General features: G+C 45.5%; 2 protein-coding genes and 1 long non-coding RNA gene across 8 annotated transcripts in view; all 3 read right to left on the minus strand.

Annotated features, from left to right (window-relative positions):
• The window catches only part of LOC147007812 (netrin-3-like), a 24,256-nt gene extending 6,899 nt beyond the window's left edge, over positions 1-17,357 (minus strand). Inside the window, exons 1-5 of the mRNA XM_085866248.1 lie at positions 16,130-17,357; positions 4,708-4,885; positions 4,220-4,402; positions 3,291-3,440; positions 2,943-3,102 (exon numbers count right to left, since the gene is read on the minus strand). Coding sequence (XP_085722374.1) covers positions 2,943-3,102; positions 3,291-3,440; positions 4,220-4,402; positions 4,708-4,885; positions 16,130-17,020 — 1,562 coding nt within the window. The 5' untranslated portion in view covers positions 17,021-17,357. The remainder of the gene's footprint in view (positions 1-2,942; positions 3,103-3,290; positions 3,441-4,219; positions 4,403-4,707; positions 4,886-16,129) is intronic.
• LOC147007808 (uncharacterized) overlaps positions 1-22,500 on the minus strand; it is a 151,267-nt gene that overhangs the window by 63,051 nt on the left and 65,716 nt on the right. The gene's annotated exons all lie outside the window — the stretch shown is intronic.
• LOC147007813 (centromere protein C-like) overlaps positions 18,388-22,500 on the minus strand; it is a 10,739-nt gene continuing 6,626 nt past the window's right edge. The window contains exons 1-4 of one of the 4 annotated variants that reach the window (XM_085866351.1): positions 20,278-20,438; positions 19,908-20,083; positions 19,660-19,750; positions 18,388-19,338 (exon numbers count right to left, since the gene is read on the minus strand). In XM_085866351.1, coding sequence (XP_085722477.1) covers positions 19,700-19,750; positions 19,908-20,083; positions 20,278-20,422 — 372 coding nt within the window. In that variant the 5' untranslated portion in view covers positions 20,423-20,438 and the 3' untranslated portion in view covers positions 18,388-19,338; positions 19,660-19,699. Of the gene's footprint in view, positions 19,339-19,659; positions 19,751-19,907; positions 20,084-20,277; positions 20,439-21,641; positions 21,716-22,500 lie in introns of those variants that run through there. The other 3 variants (XR_015053840.1, XR_015053841.1, XR_015053839.1) reach the window with 3 other exon arrangements.

Consider the following 22,500-nt stretch of genomic DNA (forward strand, 5'->3'; position numbering starts at 1 on the left):
ATACACACACACAATTGGATACATACACACACACCCATACACTGTATACACACACGAAGGTGGATACACACAGGTGGATACATACACACACACATAAACACGCACACACATACATACGCACACACACACAGGTGGATACACACACAGGTGGATACATACACACACATAAACACGCACACACATACATACGCACACACACACAGGTGGATACACACAGGCAGATACATACACACACACACACACATACACTGTATACACACACGAAGGTGGATACACACAGGTGGATACAAACACACACAAACACACACGCATACACACATACTCTGTATACACACACGCACACACATACACTGTATACACACACACGCACACACACATACACTGTATACACACACGAAGGTGGATACACACAGGTGGATACATACACACACACACAGGTGGACACACACACACACACACACACACACACACACACACACACACACACACACACACACACACACACACACACACACATACACTGTATACACACACGAAGGTGGATACACACAGGTGGATACATACACACACATAAACACACGCACACACACATACACTGTATACACACACGAAGGTGGATACACACAGGTGGATACATACACACACATAAACACGCACACACATACATACGCACACACACAGGTGGATACATACACACACACACACACACACAGGTGGATACATACACACACACACACAGGTGGATACACACACAGGTGGATACATACACACACACAAACAGGTGAATACATACACACACACACACACACACAGGTGGATACACACACAGGTGGATACACACACACACACAGACACACACACACACACACACACACACACACACACACACACACACACACACACACACACACACACACACACACACACACACACACACACACTGTATACACATACTCTGTATACACACACGCACACACATACACTGTATACACATACACTGTATACACATACACTGTATACACACACGAAGGTGGATACACACAGGTGGATACATACACACACATAAACACGCACACACATACATGCGCACACACACACACAGGTGGATACACACACAGGTAGATACATACACACACACACATACTCTGTATACACACACGCACACACATACACTGTATATACACACACGCACACACACACACACACATACACTGTATACACACACGAAGGTGGATACACACAGGTGGATACATACACACACAGGTGGATACATACACACACACACACACACACACACACACACACACACACACACACACACACACACACACACACACACACACACACACACACACACACACACACTGTATACACACACGAAGGTGGATACACACAGGTGGGATACATACACACACATAAACACACGCACACAGATACATACACACACACACATACACTGTATACACACACGAAGGTGGATACACACAGGTGGATACAAACACACACAAACACACACGCATACACACACATACTCTGTATACACACACGCACACACATACACTGTATACACACACACGCACACACACACATACACTGTATACACACACGAAGGTGGATACACACAGGTGGATACATACACACACACACACACAGGCGGATACACACACACACACACACACACACACACACACACACACACACACACACACACACACACACACACACACACACACACACACACTGTATACACACACGAAGGTGGATACACACAGGTGGATACATACACACACATAAACACACGCACACACACATACACTGTATACACACACGAAGGTGGATACACACAGGTGGATACATACACACACATAAACACGCACACACATACATACGCACACACACAGGTGGATACACACACAGGTGGATACATACACACACACATACACTGTATACACACACGAAGGTGGATACACACAGGTGGATACATACACACACATAAACACGCACACACATACATACGCACACACACAGGTGGATACACACAGGTGGATACATACACACACACACACACAGGTGGGTACATACACACACACACACACACAGGTGGATACACACACAGGTGGATACATACACACACACACACACACAGGTGGATACATACACACACACACACACACACACACACAGGTGGATACACACACAGGTGGATACATACACACACACACACACAGGTGGATACATACACACACACACACACAGGTGGATACACACACAGGTGGATACATACACACACACACACACACACACAGGTGGATACATACACACACACACACAGGTGGATACACACACAGGTGGATACATACACACACACACACACACGCACACACATACACTGTATACACATACTCTGTATACACACACGCAGACACATACACTGTATACACATACACTGTATACACACACGAAGGTGGATACACACAGGTGGATACATACACACACATAAACACGCACACACATACATACGCACACACACACAGGTGGATACACACCCAGGTAGATACATACACACACACACATACTCTGTATACACACACGCACACACATACACTGTATACACACACACGCACACACACACACACATACACGGTATACACACACGAAGGTGGATACACACAGGTGGATACATACACACACACAGGTGGATACACACGCACACACACACACACACACACACACACACACACACACACACACACACACACACACACACACACACACACACACACATACACTGTATACACATACGAAGGTGGATACACACAGGTGGATACATACACACACATAAACACGCACACACATACATACGCACACACACAGGTGGATACACACACAGGTGGATACATACACACACACACACACACACACACACACACACACACACACACTGATGGGTGCAGATAATGATGATGTTGATGATGACGATGATGACATGTACCATAAGGATACTGATTAACATAATGAAGAAACACTTTGATGGAGTAGTGAAGAACCCACCGGTGGTGTTGTGCATCTCAGACTCGTGTCTCCCATGAGCATTGTAAATGGCTGAGGGTGGGTAGAGAGTCAGGTGGAACAATTCGATTGAGGACATTGTTCAAGCAGAATCAATGAAAGGTTTTGCTTGTTTTGTGCAGATTGAGAAGCATTTAAAAAGTATAAGGTTTCAGTGTAAAGCATTTAGCGAATAGGAAAGGCGTTAACCATAATGTGGAGGGAATTTGCAGGGTACGTACGGATGCAGGGAGTGGTGGTTGTGTTTTGTTGTTGATAACCCTCTGCACATTGGTTGCACCTCAGACCATCAAATCCAGCTTTACATTCGCATTGCCTGGTAAGTTGGTAGCACGCCTTGGATCTTGATCCCACTGGATCGCAGGCACACGCTACCGAGGCACACGGAGGTAACACCCTCAAGGTCATTCAAACAAATACATATTCGCTGGTTTTCGATTCATTCACAGCTACAGTTCGGTTACAATGGTACCAAATTTGGATGACATTAGGACAGGGTCGTGATGTTAAATGTTCGAGGTCATGCAGGTCGCGTGACCAAAAGTGTGTCAAAATGGCGGACTTCGTAAATATTTGGGAAAACCAGGTAAATTGTTTAAAAACCTTCCTCTCCAGACCCACCAGTCAGAATGTTACCAAATTGTGGTTCCAACATGAGGCCAAGGCCCAGATAAGCCACAGGCCCAGTGGTCCTATTTTAAAATGCTTCGGTACGCCGCCCTTGAAGACGATTGCACATCAACATGTACAATTCTCATAAAAGAGACGTAATTACCGTTTTATAAAAAAATGTTTTTAAAGTTTTTTTATCTTTAAAAAATCGACCGAAGTGAACACACAGTCGTATTCAAGGTTTGACCTTTAAAACTCTTCTGAAATGGTCCTCATGAAGGGTTCAAACAAACACACAAACACACACTGTGTTTCATAGAGGTAGATGTGATGACAAAATCTCAATGGGCCGACAAGTGGATAAATGTCAAACACTTAGTGGAGGGAACAAAAGTTTTCTCATTCCAGTAATATCCGGACAACGTCCGAAAAACTCACCCCACAATGGATGGACGACCCTTTAATAATTCCTTGGTTCCACCTCCACCCGATACTTTCCCCATTCCCCATGTGGTCCCCCCATGACTCGAGTACTCACACTTGCAGGTCTCTGGATGATTGTTCTTTTGCTCTTCGTTTCGGTAGAATCCTTCAGAGCAATACTGACAATGCGATCCGACCGTGTTGTGTCCGCAACCGATGCACCGACCACCATGTCCGGAGAGCTTGTACAACGTCGGGTCGAACTCGCACTTGTCTGAGTGATCATTACAATGACACGCTGTAGAGGTATGAGTGGGACAAACGAGAGGATTGTGACATTACAATGAGAGGTACACGAGGAGTCGCACAGTACAGGTACACCATTGAGATCACAGTTGTGGGGGAACCTTCCACTCCTCCATCCCTCCTTCCACTCGTACATCCCTTCTTCCACTCCTCCATCCCTTCTTCCACTCATTCATCCCTTCTTCCACTCCTCCATCCCTCCTTCCACTCCTCCATCCCTTCTTCAACTCCTTCATCCTTCCTTATATGGGAAATAATTAATAATAATCAAACCACGACCACCCAGGTCCAACTCACCGAGGCACACGTGTGGGTCCCGTGGGGTGGCCCGCTCCCACGGTCGGTCTTGGTGGGAGTCTGCGCAGCGCTCGCAGTCGGTCCCCGTCGTGTTGTGCTGACACACACACTCACGACGTCCGTCGGTTCCGAGCAAACATCTCGAGGCGTGTCCGTTACATTCACACCTGGCTTCCACCTGTACAAGGGTCATCAACACCGTGAGATTCCGTCAAGGGTGATCGATAAATCCGGAACCTGACACATGAACACAACCAACAACCTTCTGTGCGGTTCCACAACAAAAATATTTAATTATATAATTATATAACACCATGAACTCTTCCGGTGAACAATTGCCATTGATTAGAGGAGGTTCAAGAAGAAGTTCGACGGAACAGATACAATGTAGTCCAAGACCTCTTCATGAACCACGAGAAAAGGTGGGATCCCATCCACGGACCGTGCCTGGGGCTCTGGGTCCTCGTCATGGACTCCAGAACCAAGTGGGATCGTGTCTGTGTCGGTGCCAAGTCCGTCACCGTTTCCCTGCGAGACGCTGATCTTCCGCCTTCAACGGACAAAGTCACGTGTACAATGTTGTTGATTCTTATATTCTCCGTATTTTTTGCCAATGGCTTTACATTTATTCCTGGTGGTCTTCATTGTTTTAGGTTCCATTATTGCTTTTCTGATTTTTCTTAAAGATGTGGACAAATTGTTTTTAATGAAACAGACAAATTCATTAAAAACCTGAATGAGATCTTGCTCTGCGAGAATGATCTTTCCGTCCACGACTTGGACGGTCATTTTCTCAGCATTGTTTCCATTTGTTTGATGATCCAACAGGTTTGTATAAGAAAAACATGCCGGACTGGATTGCAAAAACAAATTTTAATCCTTCTTCATTGTTTTTTCACATCAGATGATACAGTGAACATGGGCATCCTGCATTTGAATGGTCGGTCTTCAATGTTTTCTTAGATCCTCCGAGTCCGGGATTTATATTTATTTCCCCCCCCCCCCACCCACCTCCCCTTGTCGTTTCCATGGAACATCCGAAAAAAAAATCATAAAAATATATAATTTCGAAAAATTGAAATTATAGTGAACGCAGTGAGCTTCATACGTAACGCGTGCGCATGAGACAATAGCAAACAACAACAACAACATCAACACAATACCCCTGGCAATTTGGAATCCGTGTCGTTGGTTATGACCCTTTTGCTTCCGTTTTTTTTTTTTGCTCTGATTTTTTTTTGTTTCCGGTTTTTGTCATGGAGAATGATGCATGCAGGGAGATAAAGGCATCGTCGGAGACATGAAATACCCAAATAATATCAGACATGGTGTATATTTCCTCCACTGATTTTAATAAAGATATCTCCCGCATCATCAAAAAATAATTTTTAATCGTGATTTACATTGTTTGATCGCTGATCCCGAATCCAGGCCAAAGTAACCGGAAATTGTGTATACAGTTGTCAACAAGTTATAGGTAAAGTCAGAAGCGAATGTCAGAAGAATACTACGTTCACTTCTCGTATTTATATTTTTAAATGAGATCCTGTTCGAGGCAGTGTAGTTGTCGTTGTGAAGGTAATGTTGTGGTAATATTTATATTATTAAATGAGATCCTGTTCGAGGCGGTGTAGTTGTCGTTGTGAAGGTAATGTTGAGGTAATATTTATTTTTTTTAGATGAGATCCTGTTCTAGGCGGTGTAGTTGTTGTGAAGGTAACGTTGTGGTAATAATTATTTTTTTAGATGAGATCCTGTTCTAGGCGGTGTAGTTGTTGTTGTGAAGGTAATGTTGAGGTAATATATTTTTTTTCACAGCAAAAAGACTGTTTAATTTGATATATTTAAGAAGCGAATGTAAGAAGAATTCTACGTTCATTTCTCGGCTTTGCCGATTCCATATTATATTTATATATGCCCACCGTTGCAAGGCCGAGATCAGGCGCGGCTACGCTAGTTGCCGTGGGGACGAGGCGTCACGACCTGCCCACCGTTGCAAGGCCCGAGATCAGGCGCGGCTACGCTAGTTGCCGTGGGGACGAGGCGTCACGACCTGCCCACCGTTGCAAGGCCCGAGATCAGGCGCGGCTACGCTAGTTGCCGTGGGGACGAGACGTCGCGACCTGCCCACCGTCGCACCACGAGGGTGCGGGTAAGACCCTTCGGTCTCGTGGGCCTTTTCGGTCATCCCCCCGAAAATTGGGGGGCATGGCCCACGATCATAAAGGTCTACGGACCCCGTCTACCCCCCTGCCTGTGAGGGAGATCTTTGTTTTTGTATGCATGCTGTGGCGCCGTGTCCTGCCAAGTAGAAACTGTGTAAGTGCTTGTAAATAATTATAGTCGGTCGTATTGCTTTTGTATTCTATTTGTTGCTTGTATATTGCATGACTGCCTTGCTTGTGTTGTGTGTGTGATTGAAATAAATGTGCTTGTACGAAACGTTTCCCGTTCGTTGCGTCCTTTCCCCATTGGAAGTGCCATCTTGTATCGTGGAATGAGTAGTGGGTTTTGAACACGCACACAAGGTGGATACACACATAAACACACACACACATTTCCTGTATACACACACAAAAGTGTATACACACACGAAGGTGGACACACACACAGGTGGATACATACACACACCACACATACACACACGCATACACTGTATACACACACACACACACATACACTGAAAACACACACACGAAGGTGGATACACACACAGGTGGGTACAAGCGCACACAAACACACACACACACGCACACATGCACAGATACTGTATAGACACACACGAAGGTGGATACGCCCGCAGGTGGATACAAACACACACAAACACACACGCATACACACACATACTCTGTATACACACATGCACACACATACACTGTATACACATACACTGTATACACACACGCACACACATACACTGTATACACATACACTGTATACACACACGCACGCACATACACTGTATACACATACTCTGTATACACACACGAAGGTGGATACACACAGGTGGATACATACACACACATAAACACGCACACACATATATACACACACACACACACACACGTGCACACACACACAGGTAGATACATACACCCACACACACACACCCACCCACACCCACACACACACACACACACACACACACACACACACACATACACTGTATACACACACGAAGGGGGAGACACACTGGAGGATGCAAACACACGCAAACTCACTCGCATACACAGACATACTCTGTATACACACGCGCACACACCTACACTGTATACACACACGCACACCCACACATACACTGTATACACACACGAAGGTGGATACACACAGGTGGATACATACACACACACACACAGGTTGACACACACACACACACACACACACACACACACACACACACACACACACACACACACACACACACACACACACATACACTGTATACACACACGAAGGTGGATACACACAGGGGGATACATACACACACATAAACACACGCACACACACATACACTGTATACACACACGAAGGTGGATACACACAGGTGGATACATACACACATATAAACACGCACACACATACATACGCACACACACAGGTGGATACACACACAGGTGGATACACACACACACACACACACACACACACACACACACACACACACACACACACACACACACACACACACACACACACACACACATACACTGTATACACACACGAAGGTGGATACACACACACAATTGGATACATACACACACACCCATACACTGTATACACACACGAAGGTGGATACACACAGGTGGATACATACACACACATAAACACGCACACACATACATACGCACACACACACAGGTGGATACACACACAGGTGGATACATACACACACATAAACACGCACACACATACATACGCACACACACACAGGTGGATACACACAGGTAGATACATACACACACACACACACATACACTGTATACACACACGAAGGTGGATACACACAGGTGGATACAAACACACACAAACACACACGCATACACACACATACTCTGTATACACACACGCACACACATACACTGTATACACACACACGCACACACACACATACACTGTATACACACACGAAGGTGGATACACACAGGTGGATACATACACACACACAGGTGGATACACACATACACACACACACACACACACACACACACACACACACACACACACACACACACACACACACACACACACACACACACACACACACACTGTATACACACACGAAGGTGGATACACACAGGTGGATACATACACACACATAAACACACGCACACACACATACACTGTATACACACACGAAGGTGGATACACACAGGTGGATACATACACACATATAAACACGCACACACATACATACGCACACACACAGGTGGATACACACACAGGTGGATACACACACACACACACACACACACACACACACACACACACACACACACACACACACACACACACACACACACACACATACACTGTATACACACACGAAGGTGGATACACACACACAATTGGATACATACACACACACCCATACACTGTATACACACACGAAGGTGGATACACACAGGTGGATACATACACACACATAAACACGCACACACATACATCCGCCCCCACACACAGGTGGATACACACACAGGTGGATACATACACACACATAAACACGCACACACATACATACGCACACACACACAGGTGGATACACACACACAGGTGGATACATACACACACACACACACACACACACACATACGCTGTACACACACATACACACATGAAGGTGGATACACACACAGGTGGATACAAACACACACAAACACACACGCATACACACACATACTCTGTATACACACACGCACACACACATACACTGTATACACACACACGCACACACACACATACACTGTATACACACACGAAGGTGGATACACACAGGTGGATACATACACACACACAGGTGGATACACACACACACACACACACACACACACACACACACACACACACACACACACACACACACACACACACACACACACACACACACTGTATACACACACGAAGGTGGATACACACAGGTGGATACATACACACACATAAACACACGCACACACACATACACTGTATACACACACGAAGGTGGATACACACAGGTGGATACATACACACACATAAACACGCACACACATACATACGCACACACACAGGTGGATACACACACAGGTGGATACATACACACACACACACACACACACACAGGTGGATACATACACACACACACACACAGGTGGATACACACACAGGTGGATACATACACACACACACACAGGTGGATACATACACACACACACACACAGGTGGATACACACACACACACACACACACACACACACACACACACACACACACACACACACACACACACACACACACACACACTGTATACACATACTCTGTATACACACACGCACACACATACACTGTATACACATACACTGTATACACACACGAAGGTGGATACACACAGGTGGATACATACACACACATAAACATGCACACACATACATACGCACACACACACACAGGTGGATACACACACAGGTAGATACATACACACACATACTCTGTATACACACACGCACACACATACACTGTATATACACACACGCACACACACACACACATACACTGTATACACACACGAAGGTGGATACACACAGGTGGATACATACACACACACACACACAGGTGGATACATACACACACACACACACACACACACACACACACACACACACACACACACACACACACACACACACTGTATACACACACGAAGGTGGATACACACAGGTGGATACATACACACACATAAACACACGCACACAGATACATACACACACACACATACACTGTATACACACACGAAGGTGGATACACACAGGTGGATACAAACACACACAAACACACACGCATACACACACATACTCTGTATACACACACGCACACACATACACTGTATACACACACACGCACACACACACATACACTGTATACACACACGAAGGTGGATACACACAGGTGGATACATACACACACACACACAGGCGGATACACACACACACACACACACACACACACACACACACACACACACACACACACACACACACACACACACACTGTATACACACACGAAGGTGGATACACACAGGTGGATACATACACACACATAAACACACGCACACACACATACACTGTATACACACACGAAGGTGGATACATACACACACATAAACACGCACACACATACATACGCACACACACAGGTGGATACACACACAGGTGGATACATACACACACACACACGCACACACACATACACTGTATACACACACGAAGGTGGATACACACAGGTGGATACATACACGCACATAAACACGCACACACATACATACGCACACACACAGGTGGATACACACACAGGTGGATACATACACACACACACACACACACACACACACACACACACACACACACTGATGGGTGCAGATAATGATGATGTTGATGATGACGATGATGACATGTACCATAAGGATACTGATTAACATAATGAAGAAACACTTTGATGGAGTAGTGAAGAACCCACCGGTGGTGTTGTGCATCTCAGACTCGTGTCCCCCATGAGCATTGTAAATGGCTGAGGGTGGGTAGAGAGTCAGGTGGAACAATTCGATTGAGGAAATTGTTCAAACAGAATCAATGAAAGGTTTTGGTTGTTTTTTGCAGATTGAGAAGCATTTAAAAAGTACAAGGTTTCAGTGTAAAGCATTTAGCGAATAGGAAAGGCGTTAACCATAATGTGGAGGGAATTTGCAGGGTACGTACGGATGCAGGGAGTGGTGGTTGTGTTTTGTTGTTGATAACCCTCTGCACATTGGTTGCACCTCAGACCATCAAATCCAGCTTTACATTCGCATTGCCCGGTAAGTTGGTAGCACGCCTTGGATCTTGATCCCACTGGATCGCAGGCACACGCTACCGAGGCACACGGAGGTAACACCCTCAAGGTCATTCAAACAAATACATATTCGCTGGTTTTCGATTCATTCACAGTTACAGTTCGGTTACAATGGTACCAAATTTGGATGACATTAGGACAGGGTCGTGATGTTAAATGATCGAGGTCATGCAGGTCACGTGACCAAAAGTGTGTCAAAATGGCAGACTTCGTAAATATTTGGGAAAACCAGGTAAATTGTTTAAAAACCTTCCTCTCCAGACCCACCAGTCAGAATGTTAACAAATTGTGGTTCCAACGTGAGGCCAAGGCCCAGATAAGCCACAGGCCCAGTGGTCCTATTTTAAAATGCTTCGGTACGCCGCCCTTGAAGACGATTGCACATCAACATGTACAATTCTCATAAAAGAGACGTAATTACCGTTTTATAAAAAATGTTTTTAAAGTTTTTTTATCTTTAAAAAATTGACCGAAGTGAACACACAGTCGTATTCAAGGTTTGACCTTTAAAACTCTTCTGAAATGGTCCTCATGAAGGGTTCAAACAAACACACAAACACACACTGTGTTTCATAGAGGTAGATGTGATGACAAAATCTCAATGGGCCGACAAGTGGATAAATGTCAAACACTTAGTGGAGGGAACAAAAGTTTTCTCATTCCAGTAATATCCGGACAACGTCCGAAAAACTCACCCCACAATGGATGGACGACCCTTTAATAATTCCTTGGTTCCACCTCCACCCGATACTTATCCCATTCCCCATGTGGTCCCCCCATGACTCGAGTACTCACACTTGCAGGTCTCCGGATGATTGTTATTTTGCTCTTCGTTTCGGTAGAATCCTTCAGAGCAATACTGACAATGCGATCCGACCGTGTTGTGTCCGCAACCGATGCACTGACCACCATGTCCGGAGAGCTTGTACAACGTCGGGTCGAACTCGCACTTGTCTGAGTGATCATTACAATGACACGCTGTAGAGGTATGAGTGGGACAAACGAGAGGATTGTGACATTGCAATGAGAGGTACACGAGGAGTCGCACAGTACAGGTACACCATTGAGATCACAGTTGTGGGGGAACCTTCCACTCCTCCATCCCTCCTTCCACTCATCCATCCCTTCTTCCACTCCTCCATCCCTTCTTCCACTCATTCATCCCTTCTTCCACTCCTCCATCCCTCCTTCCACTCCTCCATCCCTCCTTCCACTCCTCCATCCCTTCTTCAACTCCTTCATCCTTCCTTATATGGGAAATAATTAATAATAATCAAACCACGACCACCCAGGTCCAACTCACCGAGGCACACGTGTGGGTCCCGTGGGGTGGCCCGTGGGCGCGCTCGCAGTCGGTCCCCGTCGTGTTGTGCTGACACACACACTCACGACGTCCGTCGGTTCCGAGCAAACATCTCGAGGCGTGTCCGTTACATCCACACCTGGCTTCCACCTGTACAAGGGTCATCAACACCGTGAGATTCCGTCAAGGGTGATCGATAAATCCGGAACCTGACACATGAACACAACCAACAACCTTCTGTGCGGTTCCACAACAAAAATATTTAATTATATAATTATATAACACCATGAACTCTTCCGGTGAACAATTGCCATTGATTAGAGGAGGTTCAAGAAGAAGTTCGATGGAACAGATACAATGTAGTCCAAGACCTCTTCATGAACCACGAGAAAAGGTGGGATCCCATCCACGGACCGTGCCTGGGGCTCTGGGTCCTCGTCATGGACTCCAGAACCAAGTGGGATCGTGTCTGTGTCGGTGCCAAGTCCGTCACGGTTTCCCTGCGAGACGCTGATCTTCCGCCTTCAACGGACAAAGTCACGTGTACAATGTTGTTGATACTTATATTCTCCGTATTTTTTGCCAATGGCTTTACATTTATTCCCGGTGGTCTTCACTGTTTTAGGTTCCATTATTGCTTTTCTGATTTTTCTTAAAGATGTGGACAAATTGTTTTTAATGAAACAGACAAATTCATTAAAAAAAACCTGAATGAGATCTTGCTCTGCGAGAATGATCTTTCCGTCCACGACTTGGACGGTCATTTTCTCAGCATTGTTTCCATTTGTTTGATGATCCAACAGGTTTGTATAAGAAAAACATGCCGGACTGGATTGCAAAAACAAATTTTAATCCTTCTTCATTGTTTTTCACATTAGATGATACAGTGAACATGGGCATCCTGCATTTGAATGGTCGGTCTTCAATGTTTTCTTAGATCCTCCGAGTCCGGGATTTATATTTATTTCCCCCCCCCCCCACCCACCTCCCCTTGTCGTTTCCATGGAACATCCGAAAAAAAAATCATAAAAATATATAATTTCGAAAAATTGAAATTATAGTGAACGCAGTGAGCTTCATACGTAACGCGTGCGCATGAGACAATAGCAAACAACAACAACAACATCAACACAATACCCCTGGCAATTTGGAATCCGTGTCGTTGGTTATGACCCTTTTGCTTCCGTTTTTTTTTTTTTGCTCTGATTTTTTTTTGTTTCTGGTTTTTGTCATGGAGAATGATGCATGCAGGGAGATAAAGGCATCGTCGGAGACGTGAAATACCCAAATAATATCAGACATGGTGTATATTTCCTCCACTGATTTTAATAAAGATATCTCCCGCATCATCAAAAAATAATTTTTAATCGTGATTTACATTGTTTGATCGCTGATCCCGAATCCAGGCCAAAGTAACCGGAAATTGTGTATACAGTTGTCAACAAGTTATAGGTAAAGTCAGAAGCGAATGTCAGAAGAATACTACGTTCACTTCTCGTATTTATATTTTTAAATGAGATCCTGTTCGAGGCGGTGTAGTTGTCGTTGTGAAGGTAATGTTGTGGTAATATTTATATTTTTAAATGAGATCCTGTTCGAGGCGATGTAGTTGTCGTTGTGAAGGTAATGTTGAAGTAATATTTATATTTTTAAATGAGATCCTGTTCGAGGCGGTGTAGTTGTCGTTGTGAAGGTAATGTTGAAGTAATATTAATTTTTTTAGATGAGATCCTGTTCCAGGCGGTGTAGTTGTCGTTGTGAAGGTAATGTTGAGGTAATATTAATTTTTTTAGATGAGATCCTGTTCCAGGCGGTGTAGTTGTTGTGAAGGAAATGTTGAGGTATAATGTTGAGGTAATATTAATTTTTTATAGATGAGATCTTGTTCGAGGCGGTGTTGTTGTGAAGGTAATGTTGAAGTAATATTAATTTTTTTAGATGAGATCCTGTTCTAGGCGGTGTAGTTGTTGTGAAGGTAATGTTGAGGTAATACTTATTTTTTTAGATGAGATCCTGTTCTCGGCGGTGTAGGTGTCGTTGTGAAGGTAATGTTGAGGTAATATATTTTTTTTTAGATGAGATCCTGTTCTAGGCGGTGTAGTTGTTGTGAAGGTAATGTTGAGGTAATATTATTTATTTTTTCACAGCAAAAAGACTGTTTAATTTGATATATTTAAGAAGCGAATGTAAGAAGAATTCTACGTTCATTTCTCGGCTTTGCCGATTCCATATTATATTTATATTTCGACCGACCAACCCTATACTACATTTTAGCTGAAGAACTGTGTAAACCAAGTTATAAAATAACTAAGGCCTCACGAGCTTATTTATTTATTTTGTACACGAATAAAGAGCGACGTGACAAAAAGGAAGAGAACACTAACTTGAGGTCCCGCCCAATGCGTGCGTCATGACGTCACCATATTGAAACGTCATGACGCATCCAGCAAATTTACGTGCATCTGCCACTCCTTTCGCGCCGTGACGTCACGGTTGGCTGTCTGGATCATCTCGTCTGGAATTTCCGTCCTTTATTTAATTAATTTTACCTTTTACATCAATGTCGAGCTCGTGGAGAGGAGCTCGTTGAGAGGAGCTCGTGGAGAGGAGGAGCTCGTAGAGAGGAGGAGCTCGTTGAGAGGAGGAGCTCGTGGAGAGGAGGAGCTCGTGAAGAGGAGGAGCTCGTGGAGAGGAGGAGCTCGTTGAGAGGAGATCGTGGAGGGCAGGAGCTCGTGGAGACATTCTCGGAGACTTCCGTGGACACGAACATTAATTACACGGACATAATAGTACACGGTGGACAAACACTTCGGGTAAATGGGGTTTGAACCCCGGTTTGGTCTCATTCTCACTCTTCAGTAATTTTCCCGATCCTGCTCTTTGTGATTAAAAAAACACTCGAACACCTCGATTACAAGTCGAAAGGACAACCGGCTTAATGTCTATATTTAATGACCGATGGTTCATTGTTCTCGTTGTTATTGCGTAAATGAAGTTATTATTATAATTATGAACGTGTGAATGGAGAATCCGAAACTCACCCGGAAATCGGAGACCGCGAAGAAACTGGACGAGAATCCTCGATCTCGCTTCGTCGGGTCGGGCTCTCTCCGTCGGAAGACCACCCGGATGTCGGTGGCGGTGACCCAGTCCTGCAGGGCGGGACTCGAGTCGAAGCGGGACGCCGAGCGACCTGATCCCAACGTGTAGAACTTGACCGCTCCGCCGAAGAAGGCTCCGTCCCAGGGTCTTGAGCAGAGCACCTCGGTGTCGCGTCCCCGTCTCACGGCGGTCTTCGTCGCACGTCCGTAAAACCCGAAGCAGTCTTTCGAGTAGAACTGGAGGGGCCGCCAGGTCTTGCCGAAGTCCGAGGATTTGTAGATGGCCGTGCCTTCGGGGTGCTGGGAATACGTACGGATGTTCCTTGTGATGGCGAAGATGAATCGGAGACTCACCGAGGTGATCTCGAACCTCTTCCCGAGCGACAAGGACAGATTGACGTTGTTGTCGTCCGCAGAGGACTGCCACCAGGTCTCCTGGTCGGGGTCGTGCAGGTCGGTCAGATAGGCCGCCGGGTGGGACAGTTTGGGGTCTTTGGCGTCGCATTGGAAGCACGTGATGACCCTTCGATCGTCGTCGTCCTTCTTTTCGACCTTCTTGAGCCTCTTCAAGTGGCAGAAGGTCTTGGAGGGATTGTCGCAGGTGCTGGTCGCGGTCACGGACCGACCGAACGCCACGTTCTCCAGGTCCGGAGCACAAAGGAGCGGGTTCTGGAGATCGTCGTAGCATGAGGGACCGGCACGGGTATCTGCTGGAGGTGGATCAGTACCAAGCAGGACCTCCCTCCCCGGCGTGTGGCGGTCCTTCAACACGGACACCTTGCCACACGACGCGCTCCGCAACACCAGCAGCCACATGAACATGAACATCATCCCTGTGAGTTATAACTACAGGACTGTCCTGTATCGGGGTTCAGGGGGGTTCGACCGGGACAACTACGATTCACACAAAACCCCCAACAACAAATCGACCTGGACAACTACGAGTCACACAAAACCACCAACAACAAATCGAAAGCTCCTCCAAATGGATTCCGATTGAACTTCTCTGCTTATATCCTCTGTCCCCAAATGAAGCTCCCCCTCCAACTCCAAACAAACACGTGACCGACATCACCCCGCCTCCAAACAAACACGTGACCGACATCACCCGCCTCCAAACTAACACGTGACCGATATCACCCCGCCTCCAAACAAACACGTGACCGACATCACCCCGCCTCCAAACAAACACGTGACCGACATCACTCCGCCTCCAAACAAACACGTGACCGACATCACCCCGCCTCCAAACAAACACGTGACCGACATCACCCCGCCTCCAAACAAACACGTGCCCCACATCACCCCGCCTCCAAACAAACACGTGACCGACATCACCCTCCTCCAAACAAACACGTGACCGACATCACCCCGCCTCCAAACAAACACGTGACCGACATCACCCCGCCTCCAAACAAACACGTGACCGACATCACCCCGCCTCCAAACAAACACGTGACCGACATCACCCCGCCTCCAAACAAACACGTGACCGACATCACCCCGCCTCCAAACAAACACGTGACCGACATCACCCCGCCTCCAAACAAACACGTGACCGACATCACCCCGCCTCCAAACAAACACGTGACCGACATCACCCCGCCTCCAAACAAACACGTGGCCGACATCACCCCGCCTCCAAACAAACACGTGACCGACATCACCCCGCCTCCAAACAAACACGTGCCACCCCTCACCCCACCTTTTTGTGTACTTTGTCGAGGCTCATGTAAGAAGAAACACAACTCGGTTCGTCAACATGGTCCCTGAGGACCAGCAGGGGGTGCTCGAGGACAAGAGGAAGGGATGAAGGTTTCTCAACATGGTCCCTCGCCTGGTGTTGGCTTAGCGTGAGGGGATTGGCTTGGGATCCTCAGGTCCTGAGTTCGAGCCCCATTGGCCACTGAATTAACACCAGGCGGGGTTGATTCAGCCTGCTGTCCTCCTGAGGTCGGCGAAATGAGTCCCAGTGTGTTCGTAAAAGGGGCACTGTATCAGCGGCGCAGGTGTGCTCCAATAAATGGTCGGAGTGGCGACCGGTCGAAGATTGTGCCAACGAGCCAAGGAAAAACTGCTTTGGCAGCTCCAATGTTCTGTTCAGGAGGATGGTCCACAACAACAACAATAACAACAACAATAACAACAACAACAACAACAACAACAACAACAACAACAACAACAACAACAACAGTATGTATTGTTGGGCGATATCCATGGTGCCAATTTATTACATGAAGAAATGCTGACTGCTCCACCATTGAAGGATCAAAGAAGAGGTGAGGACACACCGAAGTGTGACGTATCGTGTGTGTTACCAACAAGCAGGTACAGTTCGGGAAACTCGTTTCAGCGTGGACCGACGGTGCACTCAGCACAACCCATAAACACAAGGGATTCGTTGCACTTTCGACAGAGCAAGAGAAACGTCCCATTTTAAGTTCCCACTGTGTGTTTCAGGGGGCAAATAGGTCATGACCTTAAAATTAGGTCAAGGTCAAACATTTTAATGTAAACCCCACATACTTTACATTCACATTACACTCAAAATTTAATTACAAAAGTCCAAACTTTCTCAATGGTGGTTTAGTACTCCGAGGGGGTCTTACAAACTGTGGAACAATTAAAAATTGGGGGCGTGGGGGGGGGGGGACGGGAGGGAGTGAGTTAAATTAAGAACAATTGATTTAAACATAAATAACAATAACGAACCAGTTGCTATGAAAGTGATGAACATTTTAAAAACAATCAGAGCTGTCTTCAAGAAGACGAACATTCCTCGTATTTCCGTCCCAAAGAGTCCATGAAAAACGTTTTTTTTAAATTTCGATTCAAACTTCAAGGATTTTTTTAAATCATAAAAGCGATAAAAATGTAATTATTGAACAGACAAAGACAAACCACCACTTTCGAGGTCCCCGCTCAAGCATGCGGAGTGTGGACCGAGTGGGTGGAAGGGAACTCCGGATTCAGTACAGTTGGGACAATGTCCCGTTTTTATAATTTCGTGATAAAGGAAGAGGATGCTCGGAGAAGTAGGATGGAATTGGACGATGTTTTTCACTCGTCCAAAATCAGCTGATTTTTGATCCGTAAGAAGCACAATGTGGCCTCGGCATGCCCGACGTTCTCCTTGTTGAAGACATTTCCTGTGGCACATGGGAAGGGATGGTTGTCGTGACTTCACAAAGAAATGCGAGGAAATTCCCCGTTGGACCGATACACTTTCACCAATTGGTCACGACAATGGGGCACGTGATATAATTACAACACCTCTTGTGACTCGAGCTCACTCCGCGTGCTCGGGGTAACGATAGATTTTGTCATCACGTCTCAATTAATAGATTTCCTCATGGGCTCATACTTTCGCACCTCACTGTACGTATGTTGTTGATGGAGCACGTTTCATTTCCTACAGCAGGTGATGCTGTGGGGCCAAAATGACAGGTGATGCTGCTGGATTTGCTCACCTTTAGGAACGAAGAACGTGTCTCCCAACTTCAACGCGTACTACATCTGGTGGATTGTGACATGCAGCATCCCTTGAAGTATGTGGAACAACTAAGGAGTGGAAAGGTGTACACATCAGAATCTGTGCATCATTATAACATGCTCCAACTTTTTACTTTGAATCATTTCTACCTGAGACCCCTGTCCCCCTCCCCCTAGCCATCCCCCAACAAACTCTGCTGCAAACTCCCAAACTTTTCCAGCGTACCATGGTATCATTCCTGACATACTGCAGTCCATTTTCCTTCATTGGGGGAATCTTTAACAACCCGCTGGCAAAATTGGGAAAGTTGAACATTTTGCAGATGCCGAGGTCATCATATGGTTCCATTGGGTTTCCGTCAGGCCCCAGGTACAGGCACATCTCAGAAGTCCTGACACAATCTGCGTTACAAATGGACACATGGGTTTCCCGTATGTTGTGATTAACTGGAGCCCAGTCTGCGGCAAAATCACCATTCTTATCATTTTTAAATATCTTGAGGTTCATGCGATCAGTGCTTGTCGTCTTACAAAGTGCCTGCTTTTCATCAGTCAAGTTTAACAGGTGCTTCGAGGTGATGCTTCTCAATGCTTACCAACATGGGACAACACTGGTGTGCCAATCTCAGGATCGACAGTGTCCACATCAAGGCGTTGGACCATGTTGGCGAAGAGATCAGAGAAGAAGAGAAGAAGAGCGTGCCTCGTAGCCTTATCACAGGGCCTCAGAAATAATTTCATCTTATGGTCGAGGAGGAAGGTGGGCGTCTGGACGATCGTGGTGAACGGACCTGGCGCAACAGAGGAACGGTCGGCATATTTGCCCGTGAAAAGAAGCTGCACGGCGGTTTCTGAGCCTTGGCGTTGAATACCGCCACACGAATACCTCGCATACGTTTCCCGCCCAGAGAGCGGCTTGGCGCCATTTTCGGGTGCAGGTTCTCACGCAGTGACCCACGCGGTTTCGACGACGCCGGGTCCAAAAAGGATCACCTCTGGACGAAGCTAAATGCTGGCATAAACTCGGGATATTTCTTTTGTTCCATCTTTTCCCCTTGTCTGTTTTAGTAACCATGTGTCGAGGCGCCTCGACTTTAGGCCGTATATGACCTCACGTTTCATGACCTCATGCTTTTATTTATTTTCATTGTTAAGCTTTGATTTATTCCTTTTGTGAATGCTTGATTGATGTTCATTAAACCCCTATTTATTAAGATTGCTTGTGTCTGTCTATTCGTTGTGGGTTCGAGTATAAACCCGTGTGCCTCTGTGTGGTACGTGCTTCGCCACTTCTCGTCCCACACATGCCTTAACCTCCAGGGAACTCGGCTGTTCACCTCCGAGGGAAATTGTTTGGCTCTCTGTCCAGGTGAGTCTTAACCGGCGTGCACACAACAATACAAACATGTTCACGTGTTATTGTGTCCGTGTTTTGTTTTATTCACCGTGTAAGTTCTGCGTCATCCAAGTCATATGGGCTATATAAAATAAATGGTCATGTGATGTGTGGGGAAGTATATATATATATATATATATATATATATATATATATATATATATATATATATATATATATATATTTGCAGAACCACATAACCGATGACGTCATCAAATTTTTCTCTGTCGACAAATTTATAGTTCAATGACCGTCAAAAATGTTTATACTCATCGGATGTAGCGTTCCACGTATGCAATTATGACGTCATTTTGAAAAAAAAATCACTTGTTTTAATTATTTCCATGCAGTGGTTTCGGAGATACAGAGGTCCAAAGTTTTTCCTTTTTTCCAACATGGCTAGCCACACCACATGGCCTATGACGTCATAATTATCTTTAAGACAATCAACGTGAGTCGTTACACCTCTGGTGAAAATTTCGTGTTCGGGTTAGGGTGAGGATTATGGTAAGCGGTTGCCGAGAAAATGAATTGAAAAGGGAATAACAAAATGCAGACACGTACGTACGCGACCGATTTCTGAACACCGATGGTTGCTTCACGCGTGCGGGGTAATCGAAGATCAATCGATCGAAGATCTGAGAATGAACGATCTCGATTAAAGTAGATCTGTGATCAGAATCACACACTCGCTGACATAAAGATCAATTAGAATAGTTTGTCCCCTCCCTTCAGAGATGGTGAGACAAAATAAAATGGAGGTCTAATGAAGTGAAAAATCACTTTAAACTTATCGGATCTTCACCAAAATCGAATCAACTCTTCCTTGTTACATACCCAACCTGCCCACCAACTTTCGTCCGAATCTGTCAACAACTTTTAGAGATATCGTGCTATATGTCGTTATAAACCGATCACTCAACGGTGAAAATAAATAAATAATAATAGATAAAATGCATGTTCGAGAAATAGTTGGGGGCACGTTTAGGAAACAAAATGGCCGCCATTCGGCCATCTTGGATCTGATCTGGAAAATAAATGACGTGAATATGTCAGCCATCATTCATTATATCGGTGTTTGAACAAGATCGGTAAATGCAGGTCCGAGAAATGCTTGAGGACGTGTTCAAACCGGGGGTTTTAAATGATTAAATGGCCATTTATAGTCGTCTTAAACGTTTATACAGGGTCTTTGGGGTTATGTGGATCTTTTGGGTCCCCACGGTCTTTTGAGTCCTTGGGGTCTTTTGGTTCTTTTAGCCAATTGGAAACGTTTGTGTCCTTGGTAACTTTTTGGTCTTTTGGGACCTCAGGGTCTTTTCGGTCCTCATGGTCTTATGGGTCTTTTGGATCCTATCGGTCTTAAGGGTCTTTGGGGTATTATGGGTCTTGAGGGTCTTAAAAGGTTGAATGGGGTCTCAGC

The sequence above is a fragment of the Eptatretus burgeri genome, chromosome 24, assembly GCF_056783735.1.
Source record: "Eptatretus burgeri isolate ZD-2024b chromosome 24, Ebu_testis_v1, whole genome shotgun sequence".
NCBI lineage: Eukaryota > Metazoa > Chordata > Myxini > Myxiniformes > Myxinidae > Eptatretus > Eptatretus burgeri.